The sequence below is a fragment of the Oryctolagus cuniculus genome, chromosome 11, assembly GCF_051225735.1.
Source record: "Oryctolagus cuniculus isolate XC-2025 breed Fujian yellow rabbit chromosome 11, ASM5122573v1, whole genome shotgun sequence".
Taxonomy (NCBI): domain Eukaryota; kingdom Metazoa; phylum Chordata; class Mammalia; order Lagomorpha; family Leporidae; genus Oryctolagus; species Oryctolagus cuniculus.
The window spans coordinates 68,916,214-68,943,462 of record NC_142877.1 but is presented as its reverse complement, the minus strand read 5'-3'; the positions used below and the strand labels follow the sequence as shown (position 1 = coordinate 68,943,462).

The 27,249-nt window shown below is 40.9% G+C and overlaps 1 protein-coding gene across 14 annotated transcripts in view; it reads left to right on the top strand.

Moving 5' to 3' along the window:
- Window positions 1-27,249, top strand: part of GRIP1 (glutamate receptor interacting protein 1) — a 737,425-nt gene that overhangs the window by 422,525 nt on the left and 287,651 nt on the right. For 5 of the 14 annotated variants that reach the window (XM_089308645.1, XM_089308644.1, XM_089308643.1 and 2 more), the window contains exon 1: window positions 26,308-26,377. The exons of 8 other annotated variants lie outside the window; for them this stretch is intronic. In XM_089308645.1, coding sequence (XP_089164771.1) covers window positions 26,323-26,377 — 55 coding nt within the window. In that variant the 5' untranslated portion in view covers window positions 26,308-26,322. Of the gene's footprint in view, window positions 1-26,124; window positions 26,378-27,249 lie in introns of those variants that run through there. One more of the 14 variants, XM_008256758.5, reaches the window with a different exon arrangement.

The window sequence follows — 27,249 nt, the reverse complement described above, 5'->3', positions numbered from 1 at the left end:
AAAGGTGCAGTTTGCGATAGGTCAAAAAAGGAAAGTTGGTCTTTATCTTTTTCTCTTTTGATGCTAGTCTTTTTGTTCAGGATTGTTGAATTTAAAATTATTCCATTCCTTTCATTATTAAGATTGTTACTTATTCTTAGCAAATGAAGTACCTCTATATATTTATAAATATACTTCTGTAGACATGTATCTGAAATGCACCTGTAAACTAGGCACTAAAATGCAGCTTTGTAGCAGCTTGAGACTTTGTTGTTGTATAGAAATTGTTTTGTTGCTTTATATAATTTAGAACTGCCTCCAGGAAGTGTGGTTTATGAACCACTAACACAGAACATTCATTCAGTCATTTATTCTACAAATATTTTTCTGAGCACCTGCCAAATTCTCTAAGTGTATGCAACCTAATATTCCTCCCAGATCAAAATTCCATAACTATAATTGCTTTTTAAATGTCTTTTTCATACTGAGGATATTCTTTTTCTAATATGTACTCTTTTTGGCCTCCAGACTTTCAACCATCAGGAAGAAACAACTTGTAGAGGTTCTTCTCGTTTATTACTCTGTCGTAAATACTGTTCAGATTAGCGCTTTACTTTAGGCTCGCAACTTACTCATCAGAAAACATTGTTTTGAATGTCCAGGAACATGAAAGTTTTAGTTCTTCTGTAAATTTAGAGAACTCAATGGATTGATTTATATTTCCATGCACCTACTGGATCAGGACACCATTATTGAGACATGGAAGTCATCTAAAAAGTTACACAGATGTGAAGTGTGGGATGAATGGTCCTCAAAAGAAAAATGGATTTTAAGATAATAGTAACATTGTCATTAGCTTCTCCCAGATATATAGCTGTGTTGTAATTTGGTTTTATCTTTTCCTTTTGATTTTTTAAATTTGTTAAAAGATTTATTTATTTGAAAGGCAGAGTTACAGAGAAGCAGAGAGAGAGAGAGGGGGGAGAGAGAAACAGGCCTTCCATCTTCTGGTTCACTCCTCAAATGGCCGCAACATCCAGAGCTGGGCCAATCCAAAGCCAGGAGCCAGAAGCTGCTTCTGAGTTCTGCACATGGGTGCAGGGGCCCAAGGACTTGGGCCAACTTCTACTGCTTTCCCAGGCCATAGCAGAGAGCTGGATCGGAAGTGGAGCAGATGCCAGCACTGCAGGCAGCTACCCCACAACAGCGACCCCTTCCTTTTCATTTAGTTCTTTCAACTCCCATCAGATTTTTGCCCCTTGGCACATGCTGTTCTACCTGAGGATTTTCCTCCTCTTCCAGTGACAGACTCCCACCTCCTACTTATCCTTCAAGATCCAGCTCTCACACCTTTTGCTCTGTGAAACTTCTCCATGGTTTCCTGCCCATCTCCCTTAGCCATTTGCAGCGTTAATTTCACCCTTCTCTTTGCTTTCACTCATCCTGTTGACAGCACCAACGTGAAATGTATCCCACTGAAATCTTATCTGTCTAAAGTGAAATGTGAATTACATTGTATAAAAGCCATTCATTAAGTCATATTTCTATATCATTCTGTCACCCTCAGTGACTCCTTCTCCAAGAATCTTAAAGATGAAGTTCATAGTGTTCATTTTTGTACCCTTAGGAGCCTCTGGGTGCTTAAAACATTTGCTTTGGACTAGCAGCAGTCTGTAGTAGCTGTTTTGGAGAAGATAACCACCCACATGCTTAGCTAGATCTTTCAGATTTATGCCCAAGGATCAATCCCATTAGCAGAGGACATGGACTACAGCCAAGAGGAGGCACAGAGCCAGCCACTGATAGGGCAGTGGGATCTCCTCCTCACCTGTGGCCCCAAGCCCATGTGGAGTGTGCCAACCTTGAGCTAATCCGTCCAGTTCTATAACAGGTGCTCTCTACGCTGTGTAATGTTGCTGAGAGCAGAGGGGAAGTATTTGCCACCTGGTCAGAATTTATATAAACAGATGCCATAGAGGAAAAAGCTTATATTGCACACTGGGTCAGCAGTTGAAGAGTGCTTTGAGCAAAGTGTCTGCCCCCTAAGAGCAAGGCTCCTTTTCACATACGCTCCACTCCTACCCCCTTCTCTACCCTGCATCTTCTATTCTTGAAACCGACGTATTTTGCAGTGCTCATTTCTCTTACTGAAAATCTAACACATGCATTGGCAGCCTCATGATCTTTGTGACTTGGATAGCGACAGATGATTTGGAAGCAGGAATAAAAAGCTGTTATTCTTTAAAAAGAATTGCTGGGACTGGCATTGTGGCATAGTAGTTAAAGCTGCCACCTGCACTGCCAGCATCCCATATGGGCACCAGTTTGTGTCCTTGCTGCTCCACTTCCAATCCAGCTCCCTGCTAATGGCCTGGGAAAAGCTGCAGAGGATGAGCCAAGTGTTTGGGCTCCTGCCACCCACGTGGGAGACCTGGATGATACTCCTGGTTCCTTAGCTTCAGCTTTTCCCAGCCCTGGCCATTGTGGCCATCTGGGGAGGGAAGCAGTGATGAAAGAACACATGCTCGCGCTCTCTCTTTTTCTTTGTCACTCTCTGTCTCTTCTCCTCTTTCTGCAACTCTGACTTTCAAATAGATAAATCTTTTTTAAAAAGTGTTATATCTTTTTATGAAATTAAAACAGCAGCCACTACACCAACCATCATCAATAGAACATGAGTGCTTGGGAGAGGTGTCAGCCCTAAAACAGAATGTAGCTCTCTATTAACCATACCCATGCCTTTAGCCTCTGGGTAATCCCTAGCCACTGGAATGCTTATTGTGGTCACCTGGAATTGGTCACCATCATCTACCCCCTGGGATGTGGAAACATCTAAGTAATGATAACTTAGGTTTTTATACCCGGAAAACTAGAAAAGTAGCTTACTAGGTATCTTTGTGTTTGGGAAGAATGTTAAAACACAGCAAGAATATCAACAGTTAATATCACCACTGATATCAACAAGAGTTAATATGACTGTGTATCAATACTCTGCTAATATACCTTATATTAAATCTATATATTTTACTTTATACCTCATGTATATTAAAAAACCTTGTTATATCTAGTATAATTCTACAACAGGTATTTTTACTATCTTCATTTAAAGTTAAGGAAACTGTGCCCGGTGGTGTGGTGCAGGGGCTTAAGCTGCCATTTGCAACGACACAGCATACTGTATCCGAGTGCCTGTTTGAGTTCCAGCTACTCTGCCTGTCTTCCAGTTCCCTGCTAATGTGCCTGCAGTGGCAGTGGAAGATGGCCCAAGTACTTAGGTCCCTGACTTTCATGTGGGAGACCCAGATGAAGTTCCTGGCTTGTGGTTTTGGCCTGGCCCAGCCCTGGCTGTTGTGGCCATTTGAAGAGTGAACCAGTGAATAGAAGATATGTCTGTCTGTGCCTCAGCCTTATTCTCTGTCACTCTGCCTTTCAAGTCAGTAAATAAAAATAATAAAGTTAAGAAAATGGATGCTGTCAGATCATAATCATAACAACCTATAATACAAATTGAGCCTTCACTATATCCTGTGCTCAGCTGCCAAAAGCCTGTTGGTGTCAGTTCAAACCCTGTTTTTTTATGGCTGTGAAACTAAAGCTCCTTGAGGGGGAGGTAAAGGCTGTAGAGAAATGTTCTGCTCTATTTTTTGCAGTTATTTATGTAGTCCAAAAATAGTTCAAAATGAAAAGGTTTTTAAAAATGCAAAGTGACAGATCCCATAATGACTGCTCATGCTCTGGACAAGAGCCATGTGTGCTAGTGTATTAGTACAGGTCAGGGCCGCCCACAACACCAGTCATGTCTGAGACTACTTTCTAGGGGCCGCCATACCCCTCTTGGAAGTGATGAATCTATTTAGTGAGTACCGTGCTTTCTGCCAGTAGATGGCAGTATGTCGTGTGGAAGGCGTGCTTTCTTCCTACTGCTCCCAGTGGTAGCATCTGGGCTCGCAGTGGCCCTGACAGTGACAGAGAAGAGATAACAAACTTGACAAGAGTTTAGGGGGTGGTATTGGACATCAAACCCTTGTGATATTTTTATTCAAAAAATACAAAATTTTACTGCAACTAGATCAACCATTAAAATTACCACATGAAAGCATTTATTCTTTGTGATTATAGTACTTCATTTAGTGCAACTTTATAACTTTGTTTTTAAATTTTAATTCATTAAATGTTATTTACTTGAAAGGCAGAGAGACAGTTCTCCCATCTGGTGGTTTACTAGACAAATGCTTGCAACAGCTAAGGCTGACTCAAACCAAAGTCAGGAGCATAACATTCACTCCAGGTCTCCCACATGTGGGAGGGGCCCAAGAACTTGAACCATCATCTGCTGCCTCCCAGAATGAGCATAAGTAGGAAGTTGGATTAGAATCTGGTAGGGGATGGAAACATCTCAACATCTTAACCACTGTGCCAAACGCCCACCCTATAACATTTATTTTAAAATCATAATCTTCCCCTTGTGACAGTAGATGCAGTTGTAATCTAAGGAAGAATGAGTATTAATGGAATTTTCCTGTCTGTTAACAAACCCTTAACTTACGGAAATTTTGTATCAGTCGTGGTCTTTAGGGGATCTACGGTTCCCCTGGAATTGTCCTGTGCTGTGGGCATTTGGACTTGTGTGCATTTTACTGAGAACTCCCCTTACATTAAGTAGATTCTCGAGTGAGTCCAGGGCCTTATCACACATTCTGTTGGAGGGCACATTTTTCAAGAAGGCCTGGCATAGATGTGGGAGGAGGGCAGCTGATTCCAGTGCCTGCAAGGGCCAGGTGAATAACACAGGAAGTGAAGAAAGCTGTTGGGGACTGAAGAGCTGGAGAGTGCATGCCACAAATATTGGAGAAAGCAGCAGCTGCACAGTGCCACCTGGGACCTTGTGCAGGAGAACAGGCCCAACGTGGGAGCAGCTCTTGATTTTTTTAAGAGAAACTGTGAAGTGTAAACTGCTGAAATCTTTACTTAGTATAGAGTTGATCTTCTGTATATAAAATAATTAAAAGTGAATCTTAATAAAGAATGGTATGGGAGAGGGAGTAGGAGGAGGGACAGGAATGGAGGGCGGGAGGGCAGGTATGGGAGGAAGAATTGTTATAATCCAAAAGTTGTACTTATGAAAGTTATATTTATTAAATCAAAGCTTTCTGTAAATAATAAAAAAGAGAAGCTGTGAATCCATGATTCTAAAAGGACTACAGAAGTTTCTGAAATGTGAAACTAATTCATAACATTTTGAAACATAGTTCAGGCAAAATGAACAAACTTCCAGTGTTATGTTACCCCTTTTAAAGCATATTCATTTGATTTTTTTTTTTAATTTTTTGACAGGCAGAGTGGACAGTGAGAGAGAGAGACAGAGAGAAAGGTCTTCCTTTGCCGTTGGTTCACCCTCCAATGGCTGCCGCGGCTGGCGCGCTGCGGCTGGTGCACCGCGCTGATCCGATGGCAGGAGCCAGGAGCCAGGTGCTTTTCCTGGTCTCCTATGGGGTGCAGGGCCCAAGCACCTGGGCCATCCTCCACTGCACTCCTGGGCCACAGCAGAGAGCTGGCCTGGAAGAGGGGCAACCGGGACAGAATCCGGCGCCCCAACCGGGACTAGAACCCGGTGTGCCGGCGCCGCTAGGCGGAGGATTAGCCTAGTGAGCCACGGCACCGGCCTCATTTGATTTTTTTTTATTTGAAAGGCGCACACACACACATGCGCACACAGAGAGAGAAAGGTAGGGAAAGAGAGAGAGAAAGAGAGACTAATTGATTGATTTCCTGTCTGCTGGTTCACTCCCCAAATGTTGGAAACAGCTGGGCCTGGGCCAGGCTGAAGCCAGAAGCTGGTAACTCAATCCAAGTCTCCCACCTGAGTGGTAAGAAGCTCATCATTCAAGCCAACATCTGTCTCCCAGGGTGTGCATTAGCAAGAGATTGGAATAGGGAATAGAGCTGCGGCTCAATTCCAGAAACTCTGGTATGAGATGCAGGCATCCCAAGCAACATCATAACTGCTATGCCAAATGCTAACCCCACATGTGACCCTTGAGCCACCTATTGGATAACCTGAGTTAAGACATTATCATATTGCTGATAAGCTGAAGACCTGGCTCTCCTGGGGTGGGGAAACAGTCCATGTTAAGGAATTCTAGTTAGCACTGTCACTAATGACAATAGTTGTTATTCTAACAACAGTCATAATAATGGCTAACACACCAATGCTTCCTGTGTTCCACTCGCTATTATAAATACTTTATTATCCTTCAACTGTTTCAGCAACCATGGAAAGGTTAGGTGACTGATGGCTTTGCAGGCACTTATTTCACATTGACTGTGTTTTAAGTATTAGTCTCAGTGGAGACTTCTAGGTACAAGTCTTAGCTCATGGAATCTTTGTATCAATCCTATGAATAGCTAGAGAAACTGAGGCCCAAAGATATTTAATAATTTGTCATAGCTCCTATCCAAATTCCAATCCATGCAGTCTGGATCCAGAGCAAGCAATCTTGATGCTGTGCTATTCTGATGGCTTCCGGGCACTCAAGGTCCTGGCAACCCTTCACTTAACTCCTTATTGTGGCACTTACCAGTCTCAGACCAGCCCCCACATCACACACGCTGGCATCTTGTAGTCAGCCCTGGGCTTTCTATAAAACCCATCTCATTTTCATGCATCACCAGACATGCTTTATTCAATCTTAGGGTGTTTTTTTTTAATCTTCTCTGAAATGAGCAGATCGTAAATCCTTTGCTGGATGAGATTTCCAAATAATGGTGATAGATGGCCTTGTCTTTTGTCTCCTGACAAGTGTGGCCCTGACTGTCATCACAGCAGTCAAAGGGTTGTTGTATAGTGAGACAGCATGTAGGCGCAGCACCAACAAAGAAAGCAACAGCTTAATTCTCCAAATTCCTGTGTCATCTGAACTTCTCAAGGAGTAAGGTTTCCTAAAGGTTCACACAAAAGAAACTCCTGCAGTAAGTGAGGAATTAGAGTTGTAATGAGGGAGAATTGCCTTTAATCTGAAAACTGTGTCTGATGCGTGAGGATAAGACTAGGACGTGGGGGCATGCAGTGATTTGTGGAATGCACCTATTTTTCAGTCCTGTCTATTGGTGCCAATGCTGGAATCCAAACATTGCCGAGAGACTGATAATGGGAAATAGAGGGCAGGAGAGACAAGAAAGACAGGGTGTGAATTTACAAAAAAATTAAAATTGACAGACATATACAAATTGTGTATATTTATGAGGTCTGCACTGTGTGATGTTTTATTATGTGTATAAATTGTGTAATGATCCTTCAGTGTAAAGTGTTAATTCTTTCAAGCATTTAACTTGTCTATAGTGAAAACATTCATGAGCTATGAACTCTATCAAATGAGTCTCTAATTTTCCATCAGAAGATATATTTTTTAAAACAGATTTGGCTGTTTCATGACAGATTTGCACTTGCATCAGCTCACCAGTTCTCTCATGTTTCTGTGAGCAGCAGGTCTTAGTGATTTGTGCATTTCCATTAGCATATGCTCCTGCAAGGTATTTCATCCTTCTGTGACTCCCTTCTGATCAATTAAGCTCTTGTATTTCCCTTCCCAAACAAGTTCAGAGAGAGGATCTGTGGAAAGACTTTCTTCCTGGGGAAGAAGTAAAACATTAGATGTGAAGCCCCAAAAAAGATAACTATAGAATTTAAAAAGCTTATAATCTTGGACTCTCTTATTCACCCCTGGGACGCACTATCAAAAATGTGGTGGAGTGAGTAGTAAGGGCATGCTTTGAGGGATGCAGAATTCCAGGCTTGATAATACACTCAACCCTGGGGAATTTATTCAACAGGGAAGAGTAAATGGATGGATCTCACTACATGTTGAAAAGCATTGCATTTCCCTTTTATTAACATTTTACCTGAGATGCAGAGAGAGAACAACAAAGAGACAGAGAAAGATCTTTTATCTGCTGACTTACTCTCTAAATTCCTGCATCACGTGGGCCTGGGCCAGGCCAAAGATCCGAGCTGAGAACCCAATCCAGGCCTCCCAGTTCATTGGCAGGAACACAATTACTGGAGCCATCACTGTTGCTGCCTCCATGAGTCTGCATTGGTGAGAAGGTGGGATTGGGAATAGAATCAGGAATGGAATCCAGGCACACTGATGTGGGATGCAGACATACTAATTGGCATCTTAACTGCTAATCCAAATGCCCACCCCACAATTTCATTTTTAACTAAATGAAAAGCTGTTCTTTTCCTGGATTCATACAAGAAAGTTGGATGTATACTTTCTCTTTCGAGGACTATGCATGACTCACAGGACTTGCACTAACATTATGTTTCTGATAGTCTATACCCAAATCCTCAGCCAGGACCACAGATGTAAATGACTCATGGCATATTGCCTAGAGAAAGCCATTAGTTTTTTTTTAATGTTTTGTTTTGTTTTAACTTTTATTTAATAAATATAAATTTCCAAAGTACAGCTTTTGGATTACAGTGGCTTCCCCCCCCCCATAACTTCCCTCCCACCTGTAACCCTCCCATCTCCCACTCCCTCTCCCATTCATTCACATCAAGATTCATTTTCAATTCTCTTTATATACAGAAGATCAATTTAGTATGCATTAAGATTTCAACAGTTTTCACCCACACAGAAACACAAAGTGTAAAATACTGTTTGAGTACTAATTATAGCATTAATTTACATTGTACAACACATTAAGGACAGAGATCCTACATGGGGAGTAAGTGCACAGTGACTCCTGTTGTTGACTTAACAATTGACACTCTTGTTTATGGCATCGGTAATCCCCCTAGGCTCTTGTCATGAGTTGCCAAGGCTATGGGAGCCTTTTGAGTTCGCCAACTCTGATCTTATTTAGACAATATCATAGTCTACCGAATCGAAACTTTGCTGTGGGACGCTGGGCATCGCAGGCAGTGATTTAACCAGCTACGCTGCAGTGCCAACCCCAGACATTTAAGAGTCTGTGAATTTAGTAGTAAATATAGTAAAATTAGTATGTGGAGAAAAATTAAGTGAGGCAAAAATCCTAAAGTGAAAATTACCCTTAACCAATCCTAGTATTTCTGAAGTTGAACAAAGAGAACAGCTGGCCAAAATATAGGGGTCTGCAATATTCAAACACAGAATCATATATAGTGTAGTGTAGGTACTCATCTTACAAAGACAGCTGAGATGACATTAATTAAATGTAGGTAATTGGACTCCATTCTATTACAGTTTTGCTACACTGTGTTGATTTTTCTTCTTAACACCAATCTAAATTTTCTACTTCGTTCTACAAAAAAAAAAAAAAAAAATTAGTGCTTCTTATAAGAAACCTGCCTAAAACCACTCAAACTCCAGTCATACTGTTTTCACTATGAATACTCTCTGTGCACTTACTACAAGGAAACATTTCGTGATTCATTTATTTGACTCCTATCCCCACCAGAGCTTAAGCTCCCTAAGACAGGTGCTCATCTCTTGTTTCTCATTTATATGTCTAACAGTCTCTAGAACATGCTTCTCATAAGACAACCCATCACTGAGTGAATGGTTTTGTGAGGCTTATACTAAACTTTTTATGCTTTGGCATGTATTTAAAACTACCCTCTCTCTCAATAAGGTATTTTTCACATGGATTCTATTCTGTATCTGAAGTCTTCTGAGTGACATAATTCAGAGTTTATGACTGACTATTGCACTGAGAAACAGCTCGCCCTTAAGAAGATGGTCTGTAACAGATCAATGTTCAAAATTGATAATGCTTCTTAGAACTAGCGTGGATTAAACTGAAATTTTTTTAATAGCTTAGCTGTTTCTGAGAGCCTGGAAAAGAGGAAGGAAATGCTTGAGAGATTAGATTTGCCTGGAGATGTATAGACAGATGGACATGATTGGGAGATAATTTTACATTGTTTATAGATATATTTTTATATAATTTCTTATATTTCATCAATTTCATATAAATTTATATAACGATATTATATGCCTCTGAGGTTGACAGAGCAAGTGTAATAATTTAATATTAAGTGACTTCTCTGAAGCCATGTGAGTTAGAAAATGATGAAGTCTCATCTAAACTTAGGCCTTCCAAATCTTATTATTAAGTCATTCATTAATTCACTATATGCCTCCAGTGTTCCAATTACAAATTCAGTGCTACAGATTTGGAAACAAACAAGATCCATGTCTTCCTTAAGGAATACACAGCCCAGTAGAAGAGATTAACAGGTAAAAGTAAGAACTGTCCACTTGTAGCAACCTTGCTACCACTCTAGCAAGAGTGGTTGAGGAGGCAACAGCAAGGAGTTCAGTGTAGACTGGGGTGCTCTCGGTGCTCCATGTCATTCTGGGTGGCTGGCATTCTGCAAACAGGAGTGGTGAGAAAGGGCTGCAGGAGCCAGCTGGGAGCCACTTCGCAAAAACCCTTGAAGGAAGTACTGTGGCAATCAAAAGAGTTTAAGCTAGGAACAATCAGTCTCATTATTATTGTGATTAATTTGTGTTGATTTATGTGAGAGGCACAGGGAAAGAGGTAGACAAACAGCTTCCATCTGCTGGTTAACTACCAGTGCCTGGAATAACTGAGACTAGGCTGGGACTGAAACCACGAGTCAGAGACTTAATCCTTGTCTCCCAGTGGGTGACAGGAACCCAATTACTTGAGCAATTACTGCTTTATCCCGGGGTCTACCTTGGTAAGGGACTGGAGACAGGAGCCGAGCTTGGAATTTAACCCAGGTACTCCCATGTGAAACACTGGCATCTTACCTGCTGAGCTAAACACCAACCCCTCAACCTTTTCCTTTCCTTTCCTTTTCTTTCTTTCTTTTTTTTTTTAAAGCAAGTGTCAGAAAGATGGGCCAAAGAAGTATGAGGTAAGGATATAGAAAGTTGGTGTAAAGTTATTTTCTAAGATTAATGCAAAAGTTAGAATGTGGCATGATGTGCTTGTGAAATGGCTGCAGTTATTGAGATAGGGAAGAGTTGCTGGACAGCTGAATGCAGAGGGGAGAGGAAAAGCCCAAGATGAACTCAGGTGTCTGGAGTCTTTGATGTGTCATTTACCAGGAGAAGAAATGCAGGAGAAGATGAGAAGCAGAAAAATTGTTGCTAATTACTACTTGTTGAGTTCTTTATTTGGTGAGAGTTAAGCTGGTGGTTATAGAATAAACTGAAAGTATAACATCGTAAAAATTAAAAGAAAATAAGAAAGGAAGGATGAAGGAGGGTGGGAGTGTGGGCAGGAGAGAGAGAGCGAAGTATCATCGTGCTCTTAAAATTTGTATATATGAAATACATGAAGTTTGTTCACCTTGTATAAATTCTAAAGTGATCTGGGGTAGGCTCTGAATTTTCCAGTCCAAGAGCTGTTTCTGCTGCGTATTCTGAAGCTCAGTCCTCCCTAAAGCTTTCTAACTAGGTAAACTCCCACAGGATGGGTTCTTAGATCCGGTGTATACCAAGTGTACTCTTGGGCGAGGCAGACAGCAGGAAGAAGCCTCTGAGACAACCAGGAGGACTCAGAACAAGGAGGGGGTCTTGGACCTGACACTGAATCGTGGAGCCTCCTCAGCCTGCTCGCCTGAGTGGTCATGAAGCATCCCCACTCTTCAGGTGACCTCACACCTGGAAGCCCCAGTCTGTTCCAGAATGGATTAGTGAAATACATGAGGCGCCTACCCCACGTCTCGGTTAACATAGTGATTCCTAAAATGTCTTTATTCAGGCCTCCCAGGACAGGGGAAGGCCTATGAAAGAAGAGTCAGAGGTAGTGAGGAGCTTCTGCCACGTGAAAGGGCCGCCAGGGTGCTCCTCCCTGGGGTGAAGTCCTCCATGAGGGCTACTCTGGGCTTGCAAGTCTGAGAGTTGCAGCACTTTGGGGATGTAGCCCATAGTCTTTTACACCCACTGGATATTTACTGTATATGTTGATATGTAGAATCTTGTTCTCCCAGTACTTTCCTCTATCCTGTTACTCCATTCTTTAATTCAAGAATACATTTACTAAGAACATGCTGTTCTCACATCCTAGCCTCTGAGATTTCCAAAATGAAGAGACAGCCAGTCTACCGTAAAGGACTTTAAGGAGCTCTTTGCAAATTTTGCTAGTCATTGCTCCCAAGTGCGGTGGGCATATAGGAGAAGATATTCTCTCAACTCCAAAATGCAGATGAGAGGGGCCAGCAGGTTAAGCCACTGCTTGCAGCATGGGCATCCCATATCAGAGCACCAGTTTGAATCTGCTCTGGCTGCTCTGCTTCTGATCCGGCTTTCTCCTAATGTGGCTGAGAAAGCAGCAGAAGATGGCCCAAGTGCTTAGGCCCCTGTTACCCGTGTGGGAAACCCAGATGGAATTCTAAGCACCTGGCTTTAGCCTGGCCTAGCCCTGGCTGTTGCAATCATTTAGGGAATGATCCAGCAGATGAAAGATTGGAAGATCTCGCTCTCTCTCTCTCTCCCCTTTTCTCTGTCACTCTGCCTTTCAAATAAATATAAATAAACCTTTTTTTTCAAAATGGAGATAATAGTTCCACATGCCAAGAGGTATATGAAAATGTAGTCATCATCATTAATCATCAAGGAAATGTAAATCAAAACAACAAAGAGACATCACCTCATATCTGTTAGGATAGCTTTTATCAAAAAGATAAAAGGTAAATGTTTATGAAGGTATGAAGAAGAAATGAAATTTTGTACACTCTTGGTAGGAAGATAAATCATCATAGCCACTATGTAAAACAGAATGGAGGGTCCTCAAAAAATTAAATATGAAACTTCTATATGGTCCAGTAATCCCACATTTGGGAGTATAGCCAAAGGAACTGAAATAAATATTGCAAAAAGATGTCTGTGTCTCCATGTTCATTGCAGCATTATTCACAGCAGTAGCCAAGGTACGCAAACAACCTATGTGTACACTAACAGATGAATTGATAAAGAAAAATCTGGAGTACACACACACATACACACACGATGGAATATTATTCACCCTCAAAAAGAAAGAAATCTTACCATTTGGAACAATAAGGATGAATCTAGAAGACATTCTAAGTGAAGTAAGCTTGACACAGGAAGATAAATATTGCACATTTCTACTTAAATGTGGAGTTAAGGAATGTGGTTGCTAGGGTATAAGGGATGGAAGAAATGAGGCTCTGAGGTTCTGGGGCTCCAATATATGTCACGGTGACTGCAGGTAATAAAGCTGTGTTGTTTACTGGAAATTTGTGAAGAGAGTAGCTCCCAAGTGTCCTCCCCCGTGTCCTCCCTACAGTAACTAAGATCAGTGATGGATGTATTAATTGATTGAATTATAGTAATCATTTCACATGTGTATCAAACCACAGTGCACATCTTGGATATACACAATGTTACTTGTCAATTTTACCATAAAAAGATGAAGAAAGTGATATTTTGTCCTTTATAGGCTTCTTAACTGTAATTTTATTGATTGATTGATTTAAAAGGCAAAGTGATTGATTGATCAATCTTCTATCTTCTGGTTTACTCCCAAAATGCCTACAGCAGTCAAGTCTAGGCCAGGCTGAAGCCAGGAGCTGGGAACTCCATCCTGGTCTTCCAGATGGGTGCCAGGGGCCCAAGTACTTCCAGGTACATTAGCAGGAAGCTGGAACTGAAGCAGAGCTTCTGAGACTTGAACCAGCACTCTGATATGGGTCTCTGCACCTAACCTGCCATAATACTGGCTCCCTACATAGGCTTTTTGTGAGAATGAGGTAGTATATAGGCTTTGACAATGCCCAGAGTATAGGGATCTCCGTGTAAGTGCCAGCCATGTTGATGATGGAGATGACAGCGATGATAATGGAAAAGATGACAGCAGTCATCACAACGAATTGACTCAATGGGCTCTCTTTAATTCCTACTAGAACCCAGGTTCCCTAACCTTCCCACCTTTCCTTGACTTTGATTCATCCTTGGCTTTCACCTACTCTGCTGGTTTCTTGGCACTTTTCATCCTTTGCTTCTATTACTGGATACTCTGCTAAGCTTGGTTTATGGTTGACCCAGGATTTATCAGAAGCTATGTAAGGACTTTGAGGGGGCCCCTGGAAGTTGTTCCTCCTGTCTTAGATGGGAAGCGGGACAAGGTCTTCTCCTGACCCCAGCCTTATTTTGATTGCCTGGTTAGTGGACAGTCTGCTTGCCAGGGCCATGCTCTCCCGTTCATGATCCTTTGCTACCCTCTAGTAGCTACCAACACCACCATGCAGTGAGAACACAGGAGGGGACTTTGTGCTTGCTGGAGTTCAGATACTCACACAGCTGGATGTTAAGAAGATGTTTGATGGGGAGCAGCCCCAATTTAGAGTGTCCTTCAAAACTGACTTCTCTCTTTCCTCATTTCTGCATTCCTTCCATCTACACAGAGTGCCCCAACACACATACCCCCAGGCTGTGTTAAAGGATTATTTCCTTCTTTGAAAGAAAGTGAAAGAAATACTCTGGCTTCCTTTTTGCTTTTCAGAGTCAGTGATCAGTGATTGAAACTGTCTATAAAACATCCTCCAAGGAGTCCCTTTAATGTTACTAGTATGCAAGTAAAAGTGCAGTGCAATGGGCACTGGGTTTTTTTGTTTGTTTTGGATTTTTGTTTTGTTTTTAATTTTTTTAACTTTTATTTAACAAATATAAATTTCCAAAGTACAGCTTATGGATTACAATGGCTTCCCCCCCCCCCATAACTTCCCTCCCGCCCGCAACCCTCCTATCTCCTACTCCCTCTCCCATTCCATTCACATCAAGATTCATTTTCAATTCTCTTTATATACAGAAGATCAATTTAGTATATATTAAGTAAAGATTTCAACAGTTTTCACCCACACAGAACATAAAGCATAAAATACTGTTTGAGTACTAGTTATAGCATTAATTCACAATGTACAGCACATTAAGGACAGAGATCCTACGTGAGGAGTAAGTACACAGTGATTCCTGTTGTTGACTTAACAATTGACACTCTTGTTTATGGCCTCAGTAATCACCCTAGGCTCTTGTCATGAGTTGCCAAGGCTATGGAGGCCTTTTGAGTTCGCCAACTCTGATCATATTTAGACAAGGCCATAGTCAAAGTGGAAGTTCTCTCCTCCCTTCAGAGAAAGGTACCTCCTTCTTTGATGACCTGTTCTTTCCACTGGGATCTCACTCACAGAGATCTTTTGTTTCGGGGTTTGTTTGCTTGTTTGTTTGTTTGTTTTTGGCCAGAGTGTCTTGGCTTTCCAGGTCTAAAATACTCTCATGGGCTCTTCAGCCAGATCCGAATGCCTTAAGGGCTGATTCTGAGGCCAGAGTGCTATTTAGGACATCTGCCATTCTATGAGTTTGATGTGTATCCCACTTCCTGTGTTGGATCGTTCTCTCCCTTTTTGATTTTATCAGTTAGTATTAGCAGACACTAGTCTTGTTTATGTGATCCCTTTGACTCTTAGGCCTATCATTATGCTCAATTGTGAACTGAAATTGATCACTTGAACTGGTGAGATGGCATTGGTACATGCCACCTTGATGGGATTGAATTGGAATCCCCTGGCACATTTCTAACTCTACCATCTGGGGAAAGTCAGCTTGAGTATGTCCGAAATTGTACATCTCCTCCCTCTCTTATTCCCACTCTTATATTTAATAGAGATCACTTTTAGTTAAATTTAAACACCTAAGAATAATTGTGTGTTAATTAGAGTTCAACCAATAGTATTAAGTAAAACAAAAAAAAATACTAAAAGGGATAAAGAATTAAGTTGTACATCAATAATCAGGATAAGGACCAATCAAGTCACTCTTTCTCATAGTGCCCATTTCATTTCAACAGGTTTCCTTTTCAGTGCTTGGTTAGTTGTCATCAATCAGGGAGAACATATATTTGTTCCTCTGGGACTGGCTTATATCACTCAGCATGATTTTAAGAAAGAAAATCCCTTCTAGGTGGTGGTAATGAGCTTTGGAAGACAGGATATGGTTAATAGAAACCTTTGAGACTTGGTAAAATGTGGATTTTTCTATGAGAGAAGTACAGGAATAAGATCTTTCCCTTCCTTGTTTCCTGAGTCTGCTTTTTAGGGCACTGGATTTTTGGGGTGGAATTTTAGGGCCAGCATTGTGGCACCATGGATTAAGCCACTGGTTGTAGTGCTGGCATCCCATATGGAAGTGCTGGTTTGAGTCCTGGCTGCTGTGCTTCTGACCCAGCTCCCCAGTGCTCCTGGAAGAACAGTGGAAGATGGTTCAAGTACTTGGACCCCTGGTATCCGTGTGGGAAATCCCAATGAAGTGCCAGGCTCTTGGCTTCAGACTGGACCAGCCCCACCCATCGCAGCCTTTTGTAGAGCAATCAGGAAGGTGAAGATATTCATTCATCTCCCCCTCCCCTCCCCTCCCCTCCCCCCTCCTCCCTTCCCCCAATCATTCTGCCTTTCAAATAAGTAAATCTTTTTAAAAATAAAACAAATAAGGTTGTCTCTGGAGCATCCTGACTCTGATAGTTCTCTATACACTGACATACCCATATATGGACATCAGAATTTATACATACATGTGTATATACATATAGTATACACACATCACATATTTGAATAGTATTTTCATAAACTCCCAAACTGTTTAAAGAGCACCTTAAAATTCACAGTGTTTTCCTATTCATTATATCATTTGGTTCTCACATCAACCTATATGTTAGGTGAATTCAGCATTCTAATAGAATGACAAAACTATGTGAAATTTGAGATAGTTTCCTTATTTTTCAGTTCAAGACTGAAGTTTAGAAAGGATATGTCAAGACTCTTGATCACAACTTAAATGTACTCAGTGGGTTTAGCAAAAAGGAGGCCATATTGACTTATGTAATTAAGAAGTCTGGGGTATTATGGCTTCAGGGCTAGACGGATCTAGGTGTTCTAAAAGTATCTTCAGAAATATGTCACTCTCCATCTCTATTTTCTGTCTTGATGTGGTTCTAAGTCAGCTTCATCTCACATGGTGATAATGGCAACTGCAGTCTGATTACCAGTGAAATGATAGCACCTCCTTTCACCAGACCTGACAAAGGATTTGAGATTGCATCATGTCAGCACAGCATATCTGTCTGCCTATCTGGACCAATGTCTGTGGCTAAGGGGTTGGAATGCTTCACTGGGTAAAGCCTAATGCCCACGCTTGGAGGGACTCAGAGGGGAGAGTGCCAGCCCTGTTGATGCCATGTGGACTCAAAGTGAGTCCACAAAAGAAAAGGTGTCTTTGCTCTTTGCAGAGGACAGGAACTTTGATGCTCCGTAAGTGTGAGCAATTTATTCGGATAACATGACATTAGTGTGGTGTGATCCTGTCATTTGTTGGCTAGAATTCTGAGGTGGATGTATAGTATTCTAAGAATTCCCTTTACTGGATATTTTCCCAGCAAAATGACTATTTTTTTCACCTTTCTAGAGGTACCCATCATGGTAGCCAACATAATGAAGGTGTTCAGTAACTTCTACCTGAGATTAAAGGAACATATTAATATGTATCTGCATCAGAACTTTAACCTGAAACTTCTGACTCTAAGACATTTTTCAATTCTGTCATGTTGAACTTCAACCTTCCCGTGTTGAACTTCTCTTTTTCACACTATTACTATAATCAGTGTTATTTAATTAACTACTTAATGAAATTAACATATTCTATCATTGTCTACCTAATTGCCTGTGTTTTAGTGGCCTACAAAACACATTGCTTGAAGGAGTGTGGGAGTTTGTCCATTTAATTGTATCAGAAATGATTATATCAAGACTTTTCCTTCCTTTTATTTTTTAGATGTTTATGTGTCTACATTATACACTAAAAATCATCAGATTCAAATTTTATGTCAATGAGTAAAATTTCAGAATTGACAAGGTTTTGTTGTTTTAGTTTGTTTTCATTGGATGCTTTCTTAGTATGGAAACTTAACTTTCACTTTGGAGTGTAGGAGTTATCAACATAACAGCTACAGTATCAGTAAGGTTAGTTGGAGGTTGTTAGAGATGCTGAAGATGGAGTTGCAAAGTTATTTTAGCTGTGTGTTACTGGATATGCAAACTTTTAAAAATAGATGCATTGGTTACTTTAGAGATAATACTATATCCTTGACAGGCTATAAATACTCATGCTAGACAAGAATCTACTGTATCAGTCTTAGTATGTATAAAGTTACTTCAGAAAGTTCATGGAAAATGGAATTTAAAGTTACATTTATTTTGGTGCAGAAAATTTTGAAATCCATGCGTACTAGTAATTGCTGCTTCCTTCATTCACAGAACCCAATGAAAGAAAAATTCTTTTTTAGTTGGATCACATTTCACTTTACCGTTCTCTTTGTTGCTGTCACTGCTACCTCTGACCAGTGAACAACCAGCTGGACTGTGTGTTTGTTCATATTTGGAGAACAACGGGGTTCTTTTGAATTGTCTTGTCAGGAGCACCAGGAATAAATCTGAGCAGCTCAGGAAAGGAGGGCACAGGGCACACCCCCTTCCTTTTATTCACATCTACAAACAAGTCTCATTCAAGAAGCCTGAGTTGTTATTTGGAAGGATTTCTTAAAGTGGCAGAGCCTTGCTGCTGGTTTTTTTTTTTAAATTTGTTAACTTCATCTTTTGTAGAAGAGCTATAGAAATAGCATTGCAAACAGAAAAAACGCACTAGAATAAAACACCTATAAATATATTTATTTCACAAAATTTATTGAACATTGGCCATGTGCTCAGTGCTGTTCCAAGCAATGAACACAATCAACCAAAAATAAAAAGTCATTAAAAAATACCTGGTAATGGAATTGCAGACAAATTATATATGTATGTATGTATGTATGTATGTATGTAAATAATTTTGAAAGATGGTGTTTTATGTGGTGTTTAGTGACATAGAAAAAATTAAGCAAGAAAAGGTGTTGGATTGGGTGTGGAGGAGCATCTTGGGAGTAACTCACTTCATTCAACCCTCTGAGAAAGCTGGTTTCTTCCCTTGGTCTAATCTGGTGTCTGTTTATGCAGAACCTGGACCTCTGAATTCGTTATATCTCTTGCCTTCCCACCATCACATCTGGGGATATGGAAATGCATGTTCCTTTAAGGAGTTCTAGTCTATGTTCTTACAATTAATCTTTATTATTGGTTTTTTTTTTTTTTTTTTTTTTTTTTTTTTTTTTTTTTTTGACAGACAGAGTGGACAGTGAGAGAGACAGAGAGAAAGGTCTTCCTTTTCTGTTGGTTCACCCTGCAATGGCCGCCGGGGCCGGCGCACTGCGGCCGGCACACCGCACTGACCCGATGGCAGGAGCCAGGAGCCAGGTGCTTTTCCTGGTCTCCCATGGGGTGCAGGGCCCAAGCACCTGGGCCATCCTCCACTGCACTCCCTGGCCACAGCAGAGAGCTGGCCTGGAAGAGGGGCAACCGGGACAGAATCCGGCGCCCCAACCGGGACTAGAACCCGGTGTGCCGGCGCCGCAAGGCGGAGGATTAGCCTAGTGAGCCGCGGCGCCGGCCCTATTATTGTTGTTTTAATAACTATTGGCCCATTCCCTGTTGGATGCCCCAATTTTCTTTATTCTTCAAATAAAATATTTATCTTCCAGGTGTTCTGCAAATTGTTGGTTACAGATATCTGACATAACTCAGCCTGTGTTCTGTCCTAAATCATGAGACTATTTATTTGAAAGTGCACTTAAATTTAGCCCCAGAAAAAAAGAACAAAATTTGATTGACACTACAAAATTGGGTGAGTAATCCCCTCTCCCCCCAAAAAAAAACCCACTACACAGATACTTATAAAAATAAAACAAGTGTTGGCCACTGATTCTGGGATGCGTTAGGATGGGGTGTCCTTCAGTGGGGCTTACTGTCCCTGTGCCTAGAACAAAGCCATCAATTAATGTTCTTGGAGAAATACTCCTATGCCTTGTAGGTCCAGCCATGTATGTTGAGATTAGGATGCTGGCAGAGTGGGAAGGTGTTGCAGGCTTTAAAGGTGACTTGAAAAGGATTGACTGTTGAGGAGGAGGGTGGCTGTCAGTGAACTCATGCAGGAGAGAGAGGCATCCTGTTCAAGAGAAAATGGGGGCCGGCGCCGCGGCTCACTAGGCTAATCCTCCGCCTAGTGGCGCCGACACACCGGGTTCTAGTCCCGGTCGGAGCGCCGGATTCTGTCCCAGTTGCCCCTCTTCCAGGCCAGCTCTCTGCTGTGGCCAGGGAGTGCAGTGGAGGATGGCCCAAGTGCTTGGACCCTGCACCTCATGGGAGCCCAGGATAAGTACCTGGCTCCTGCCATTGGATCAGCGCAGTGTGCCGGCCATTGCAGGGTGAACCAACGGCAAAGGAAGACCTTTCTCTCTGTCTCTCTCTCTCTCACTGTCCACTCTGCCTGTCCAAAAAAAAAAAAGAAAAAGAAAATAGGGACTGTGGTTCAAGTCTGTCATGGAATGGTCATGAAAGAGAAGGTGGATTTGGAATAAGAGTAAATTTGGGCTGAAAATAGAGATTTGGGAGTCAAAGTGGTGAGGTCATTATGATGGACCCCTTGTGTAGATTAAGTGCTGAAGAAGGTGGCCAACATGCTTGGCCAGCACTTGGGAGGAATCCCACCATGAGAAGCTGGAAGAAGAGTCATGAGAGAGGGAGAAGTTGCAGGATTGGAGGGGGTGATTACTTCCTGCCATCATGAACATGAAACACTTCACAGGAAAGGGATCATTTTAGTTGTTCATCTCAACTCCCACCTCCTTGTGATTTCTCTTACCAAATGTGGATTAAAATCGTGTCAATCATATGAAGGCAATTCCAGATTGTACAATTGTACTTCCTATGAAATACACTGTGACTAATAAAATGTTCCACAATTCTCTTAGATTTAAAAAAGTATTATCTATTTGAGAATTATATAGACATGGATGCTCACACAGAGACACACACACAGAGAGAGAGAGAGAGAGAGAGAGAGAGAGCGCGCTCACCCACTGATTTACTCCCCAAAGGCTTGCAATGACCAGCTCTGGGCCCAGCCCAGGAGCTAGGAACACAATCCAGAGCTCCCACCTGGGTAGCAGGGACACAATTATTTGAGCCATCACTGCTGCCTCAGAGTATCTAAATAAGCAAGAAGCTGGAGTTAGGAGTGGAGCCAGGAATCAAATCGATGTGCTCTGATACTACACATGGGCATCTTAGCTGTTAAGCTAAACCTCTGCTCCTATTTTCTGTTTTTACATGATAGAAAACTAAACAAAGTCACTAAAAGAAGTCTAGAATGGTTTTTTCACCATTTTACAATTAAAGAACAAAGATGTTAACAAGCATGCCCAAGGTCACATAGCCATTTAGTGGTAAAAGCAGGATTCAGATCCGGCAATTTGGTTCTAAAGGCTGTGCTTTTGGCCGTTTACCATCTTCTCCTTATGTAATGCCTCGTTGAGCAGTTGGATTTAACCTGGGCTTTTAGGGGGATGATTTCCACCAGGTTTCCTCCTGCATTGCATTTCTCCATTTGGATTTACTCCCCACTTCAACATTTCTACCAGATGCTTTTAGCTGCAGATTTTCTAAGATGTTTACCTTCGTAGGAGCTTTCCTGGCTTCCTCTTGTTAAGTGGGGGCAATCTTCATCCCCTTGCACTGTGAAGGGCATTAGAGCCCTGACTAGACAAGCAAATATCACATGGATTGTGCATTATACTCACTCTTTGATATCGCAACCCACCAGAGGCTCAGAGCCACTAAGTGCTTTTTAATCACCCTGGATTTGCAAGAGTATGTTCTGATAACTCTACCTAAAGGGCATCATTACTTCCACAAAAATGTTTTTTCATAAAATATTTGTTTAAAAAAAGTGTGTAATAAATCCTGTCTTGGACAATTACTCCAAATCTTCACACTCTTAGATCTCTGTCAGCAACTGAGTCTCACTTTTTGCAATAGTCCTTGGCTACGGCTCGAGTTCTGTTCAATGTGCATCTCCCTTACCTGATCCTAATGTTTGTTCTCACAATGGCATATTCCATGAATTAGTAGCAGACATTGACCATAAAAATTATAAAATTAAACATGCTTGACGCTCATAGCTGCTTTCAGCATCTTTAAGAAGAAAAATAAAACAGTTGATTTTCCTAGTTTAAGGATGAGTCAGTAGGGATATCCGTAAGGGATTTGAGAGAGGGTTACATTTCTAGGTCTCTGTGAACATTGTGTTCTAGAATATCCCACAGATTCAGGAAATTCTCAACAGTTATTAACTGGAGTGAAAATTAGTATATTCAGCAGTAGCCAATTCACTATGTTCTATACTATTTGGATAATGACCTAAACGTGCAAACCATTGTGAAGAAATGCAAAGAAAAAGAAAGGTAGTAGCTTTTAAAAAAGCAAATAAATGTGATTTATCAAGTGTATTCTATAATAGAGTTATGAAATAAGTTGAAATGTGAAAAAAGTGCAAATTATTTCAGTACTGTAATCAAATTTATTCTAATAATATAAATTGGTGGGATCTTCATTTGTAGACCTAACTTCATTTTTAAAAATGAATTCCAAGGTGTTAGGTATATGACAGGAAACTTATGGTTAAATAATGATTATTTTTCATTAAAAATCAAAGAAATCTGTAAAAAGCAGGGCTTACTTAGGAGGTAGAGATATATAGAAGAATGAATACAGTGGAGAAGAATAAAAAAAAAATGAGAAAAAACAGAAAAGAATGGGGTGTGTGTGTCCACTCGCTGAAGTTCTGTTGAATGCTTTGGTTTGGAGAACAGTTGGAATCCTGGAGCCCTTCTGAAGTTTGGCTTTGCTTGGGTTTTTCATTTTTGTCTACATAGTCCCCCCCACCTTATCATCCAGTGATGAAATGCATACCCCAGTGTCAATGGAGGTGATAGACAAAGTATTTCAAAACAGGTATGACCAAGACACCGGCCAAACATGGTGGACAACCACCTGTTCAGAAGGTGCGGTTGTGGGGAGCCCTTGATACACAGTGACTGACACCAGAAGGCCCCTGTCTTAACTGCCTTCCAATTCAAGTCCCTCTGGTTGCTATGGTTCTGGACGCATTCTCTGTGCTTCAGACTTACGTGGGCACAAGCAGGGATACACAGAGGTTGAGGCATGGACTTGAGTGAGGCCTCATGTCATGAACTATAACTTCACTTAAGGCCCTTTGTTAATTGGCTGTTTTCTCATTAGCTGGATCATGTTTTCTGTTAGTGGAAAGGGAACAAACAATAAGAAAGCGAAGAGTAGAAAACATATTCAGGAGTGAGAAGCTTGGGTCTCTCCTGGTTTTTCCACTTGGTGAAAAAAGCTAAGAACCAGTTTCCTTATCTAGAACAAAAACTCTAAACAGTCACTCCAATGATACAATACATATGAAAGTGCTTTGTAATCCATTAATTCTACATAAGCATAGTATTGTTGAATCTTAAGTAAGCAAAATCTTTTAAAGAATCTCTCTTATTAGTGACCACTTTAAATGATTAATCTGCCCTGAATCCAGCAAGCCTCTGTTTTCATATATTAAGGCTTTCTTTAAAAAGGAGGTGAACTGCTAGAACTAACTCACTCTTCTCCAGATCCCACTGAAGCTGAATCAGAATACATTTTGTGCCATTTTACCTTCTTTATATTTCCACACCTTCCCCCCTCTTCCTTCCCCACCACCACTTGGTCACCTTCACAGAGTACATTGTAAGGTTTGAGCTATATAGACAGATAAGCCACTGTTATTGATGTGAGTTGATTAAAGGATCCAAAGACAAAACATGTGCTTCTATTAGTCTATGGCCAAGAAATGTAGGTCACTGTGCCCCAGAGACTCTTGTGCAGTTCCACCAGTTGCCTTGGCCACCTGGGACCTTTGTTCTACATATCCTTGAGTTTTCAGATACAAAACTTGCCCTGCTGGAAGGCGCTTGCTTGCCCTGGAGTTCAGGATCTGAGGCTCAGCATGTGTTAGACAAAGAAAACACAAAGGGTGTAGGGTAAGAAGACTGACCTGGAAATAGCCACCCAGAAGTCACTGAGGAGTAGAGACCAGAGATGGAAAGGAGTGGCATACATGGCAGATTCCTTCTTTTCCTGGCAAAGGGCTACTTCAGGAGGCTTATTTCTGGACCTGAGCCTAGCTGGGTAGTAATATATTTATGGATTGGCAACTACAATATCCAAGATTCCCCAGTTGGAGCCCTTGGGAACCTTTCAAGGTACTCCAAAATGGATTATTTCTCTTGCCAGAAAAATAGGACATTTTAGTAGCTCTGAAGATCTTTCTTGGGACCAGAGGACAGAGTTTATTATTATGTTTTAATTGGGCCTACTGGTAAAAGCAGGAAGTATTTGATCATTTTAGCCTTAAGGAAAAAGCAAATTGGATCTGAGTCTGCATAACAGCAGAGGGGCAAAAGATTCTCATATGATTTTGAGTTTTATTTGGACAGACATTAATAAAATGGGCTAGAGTGGTGATGTTTCTTGGGCGAGTTTCTACTGATGCTATTCAACAGCTGCATATTCTGAGTGCCTGAATTTTAGGGAAGATGTTAGATTTGGGGAAAGATAACTATAAATCTGTTTAGCTAATAACTAATTTCTTTAGTACTGAGATATTTCTATTTAGAACAAAAAGTATCAAATAGTTTAAAATATTTCTAGGGGCGGTCTAGTAGAGATCAACATTATATTGTTTGAAATTTTAAAAAGAGATTCATGCTAATAAAATTGGATTCTGCACCACCATCTATTTAATGCATTCCTTCCTATTGACTGGTGGATGCTGATTGCTTTAGCCAGACCATCCTTGCTAAGGGAGGTCTGTTCTTTTCAAAAACCTGTGCAACAGATTCCTAAGATATTCAGCTGTTTTCATAGGCAATTATTTTTCTATGAGACACAAAATAGAAAGCATATGCATTTCAATATCAGTGGATTGAAATTGTCTGAGTTCATAGTGAATTTATGAATGAAGAGTAGAAAGTTCTATCACTAAATTTGGAATATTGGAAGCTATTTTCAAAACCAGCTTGGAAGATTTTTTTTCTTTACAGCATGAAGGGTAGAGAATAAAACTGTATGAATAATTCATATAGTCCTAGAAATATTAATCAAATATTTTAGACACTGATTTGTCATTTCATTTCAACTAATTGACTAATTTTTTTAAAGTTCCTGGCCAACTGTGTGATGTTTTTTTTCCCTCAAGTGTTTGTGTTAACTCCTGCAGGAGATTTCTGGATTTTAATTAAAATTCCATACCAAGTGCTAGTTTGTGTTGACTATATAGTGAGTAGGCTGGTGCTGGCAGATGAAGAAGTGTGCTCCGCCTTCTTGTCACTTTGTGAATGGATTGTGAAGGGTTTGCTAATTTACTCTTCACTCCACTGGAGCAGATACTCACGAATATCTGCTGTGTCTCAAGACTATTTTATTTGCATAATGAGAAGAATGGTTTGGAGGAGGGTTGTTTGGGAAATAGAATAATAGGGTACATTAAAAATAGAAATACTTGGCCTTATTTGCTTTTATTCCTAGTATCTTTAGAAACAGTCTTGACTGTGTTGCTTTCTGGCCAATTTCTTTTTTGGAAAGGGTGATTAAAGGGGCTGGGGCTCCATCTGCCTTGCCTGCACCCTGCCCCTGAGCCTTGCCTGCACTCATATACCTCCACTGCCTAGACCCCTGTGCATTTGTAAAGTGCCAAATGGGACTTTCTTACGTTAGCATGGGGATGCTGCTCTTTTACAGGCACAACTATGACTCTCTCCTGAATCCCAAAGATGAGCTGCCTCCCTGCTTGCCCTTCTTTTTTGTTTGGTTAAAAGAATGTGGTAGATGATACTTAAATTTCTGCCTAAAGTAAGGTTGTAGCATTGCACTTGCATTTCCCCTTAAAGCATGGACTTGGTGCTGAGAAGGAAAAGCAAGGATGGTGATGGCTGAATTGGCTGGGATACATAGCCCTTTGCCTAAAACAGAATACATTGCACAGTGCTTATATTAGATTTATGGAATGGCTCCTCTCCCAGCGTTGTCCCTGCTTTATACAATTTGGTGCTTTGTTGCTATCGAAACAGCCTTACTTTCTAAGCCATTGTGTTTGTGCAAGGGGAGGAGGCTGTAGCGGGCAGGGGTGGAAGTAGTAGTGAATGACACAGCTTTGCCAGATGACATGTAGCGGACCTCTGCATCAGCCAAGAGGAATTAAGCTTTGTCACTCCCCACTGGGACTACCTTGCTCCTGGTATGTGCGCAAGGAATTCATATGCTGCTGCCGCCGCAGCCACCGAAGCAGAGCCCTGAGTATACTTTGCCACAGAGAGCAGTGAGCAAGAATGATAGCTGTCTCTTTTAAATGCCGTTGTCAAATTCTGAGGCGACTTACTAAAGGTACTGTGCTTTCCTTGTTATTCACTCAGCGAGTCTGTTGCATTATCCTAAAAACACAGTGTAATGATTTTACTTTCAAATATGACTGCTTTTATAATTTATTGTCAGGCAACAAAGAACTCAGTGAAATATGTATAGAGATCCATGCACAGGTAGACTCGGCTTTGCCTTCTGTCCTTACTTACCAGCTATGTTCATGCTGAAATCATGGAACAGGCTGGTGTGTGTGTGTGTGTGTGTGTGTGTGTGTTTTAAATGACTTCGTGTCTTGCTGAAAAGAAAATGTGTTTGGGTCCGGTACTGAAGTTATTATGGAAACCGTCATTTTGCATGCTGATTAGCTGGTCAAGAGGAGTCAAGTGTGTGTTACTGTCCTTTCTGTGATACGTGTACCAAATGCAGCTGGCAGCTTCAGGACTCATACAGATGGTGAATCCATGAAATAATTGTTTTTTTCTATTAATTTTGAACATCATATGAGCTTTATCCCAGGACAGTTTTGATTTTTTTGATGTGTTAGAATTGCATGATCAGAAATGTAGGTAATTCTGAATGCTTGGGTCCTATGTGTTATTTGGAGAAGTTTATTTGAAAGTAAAAATCATTGCTCTGTATCTTATCATCAAGGATTACTGGCTTGAGATAGTGGTCTCCCTTAGAATTCTAAAATATTAATTAAATCTCTGAAATATTTAAAATATGCTTTTCTTTGAAATCACTCTAGCTGTGCTATCTCATTTACTATGTGTGCATTCTGTTGCAAAGTTAGTGAATGGCTGCTTTACAAATCCTCTTATGTCCATACTCCCATAGATAGGCAAGTCCTCTTACCTTTTTCCCTTTAGATGGAGTCTTCTTTAGAGAAAATGTAT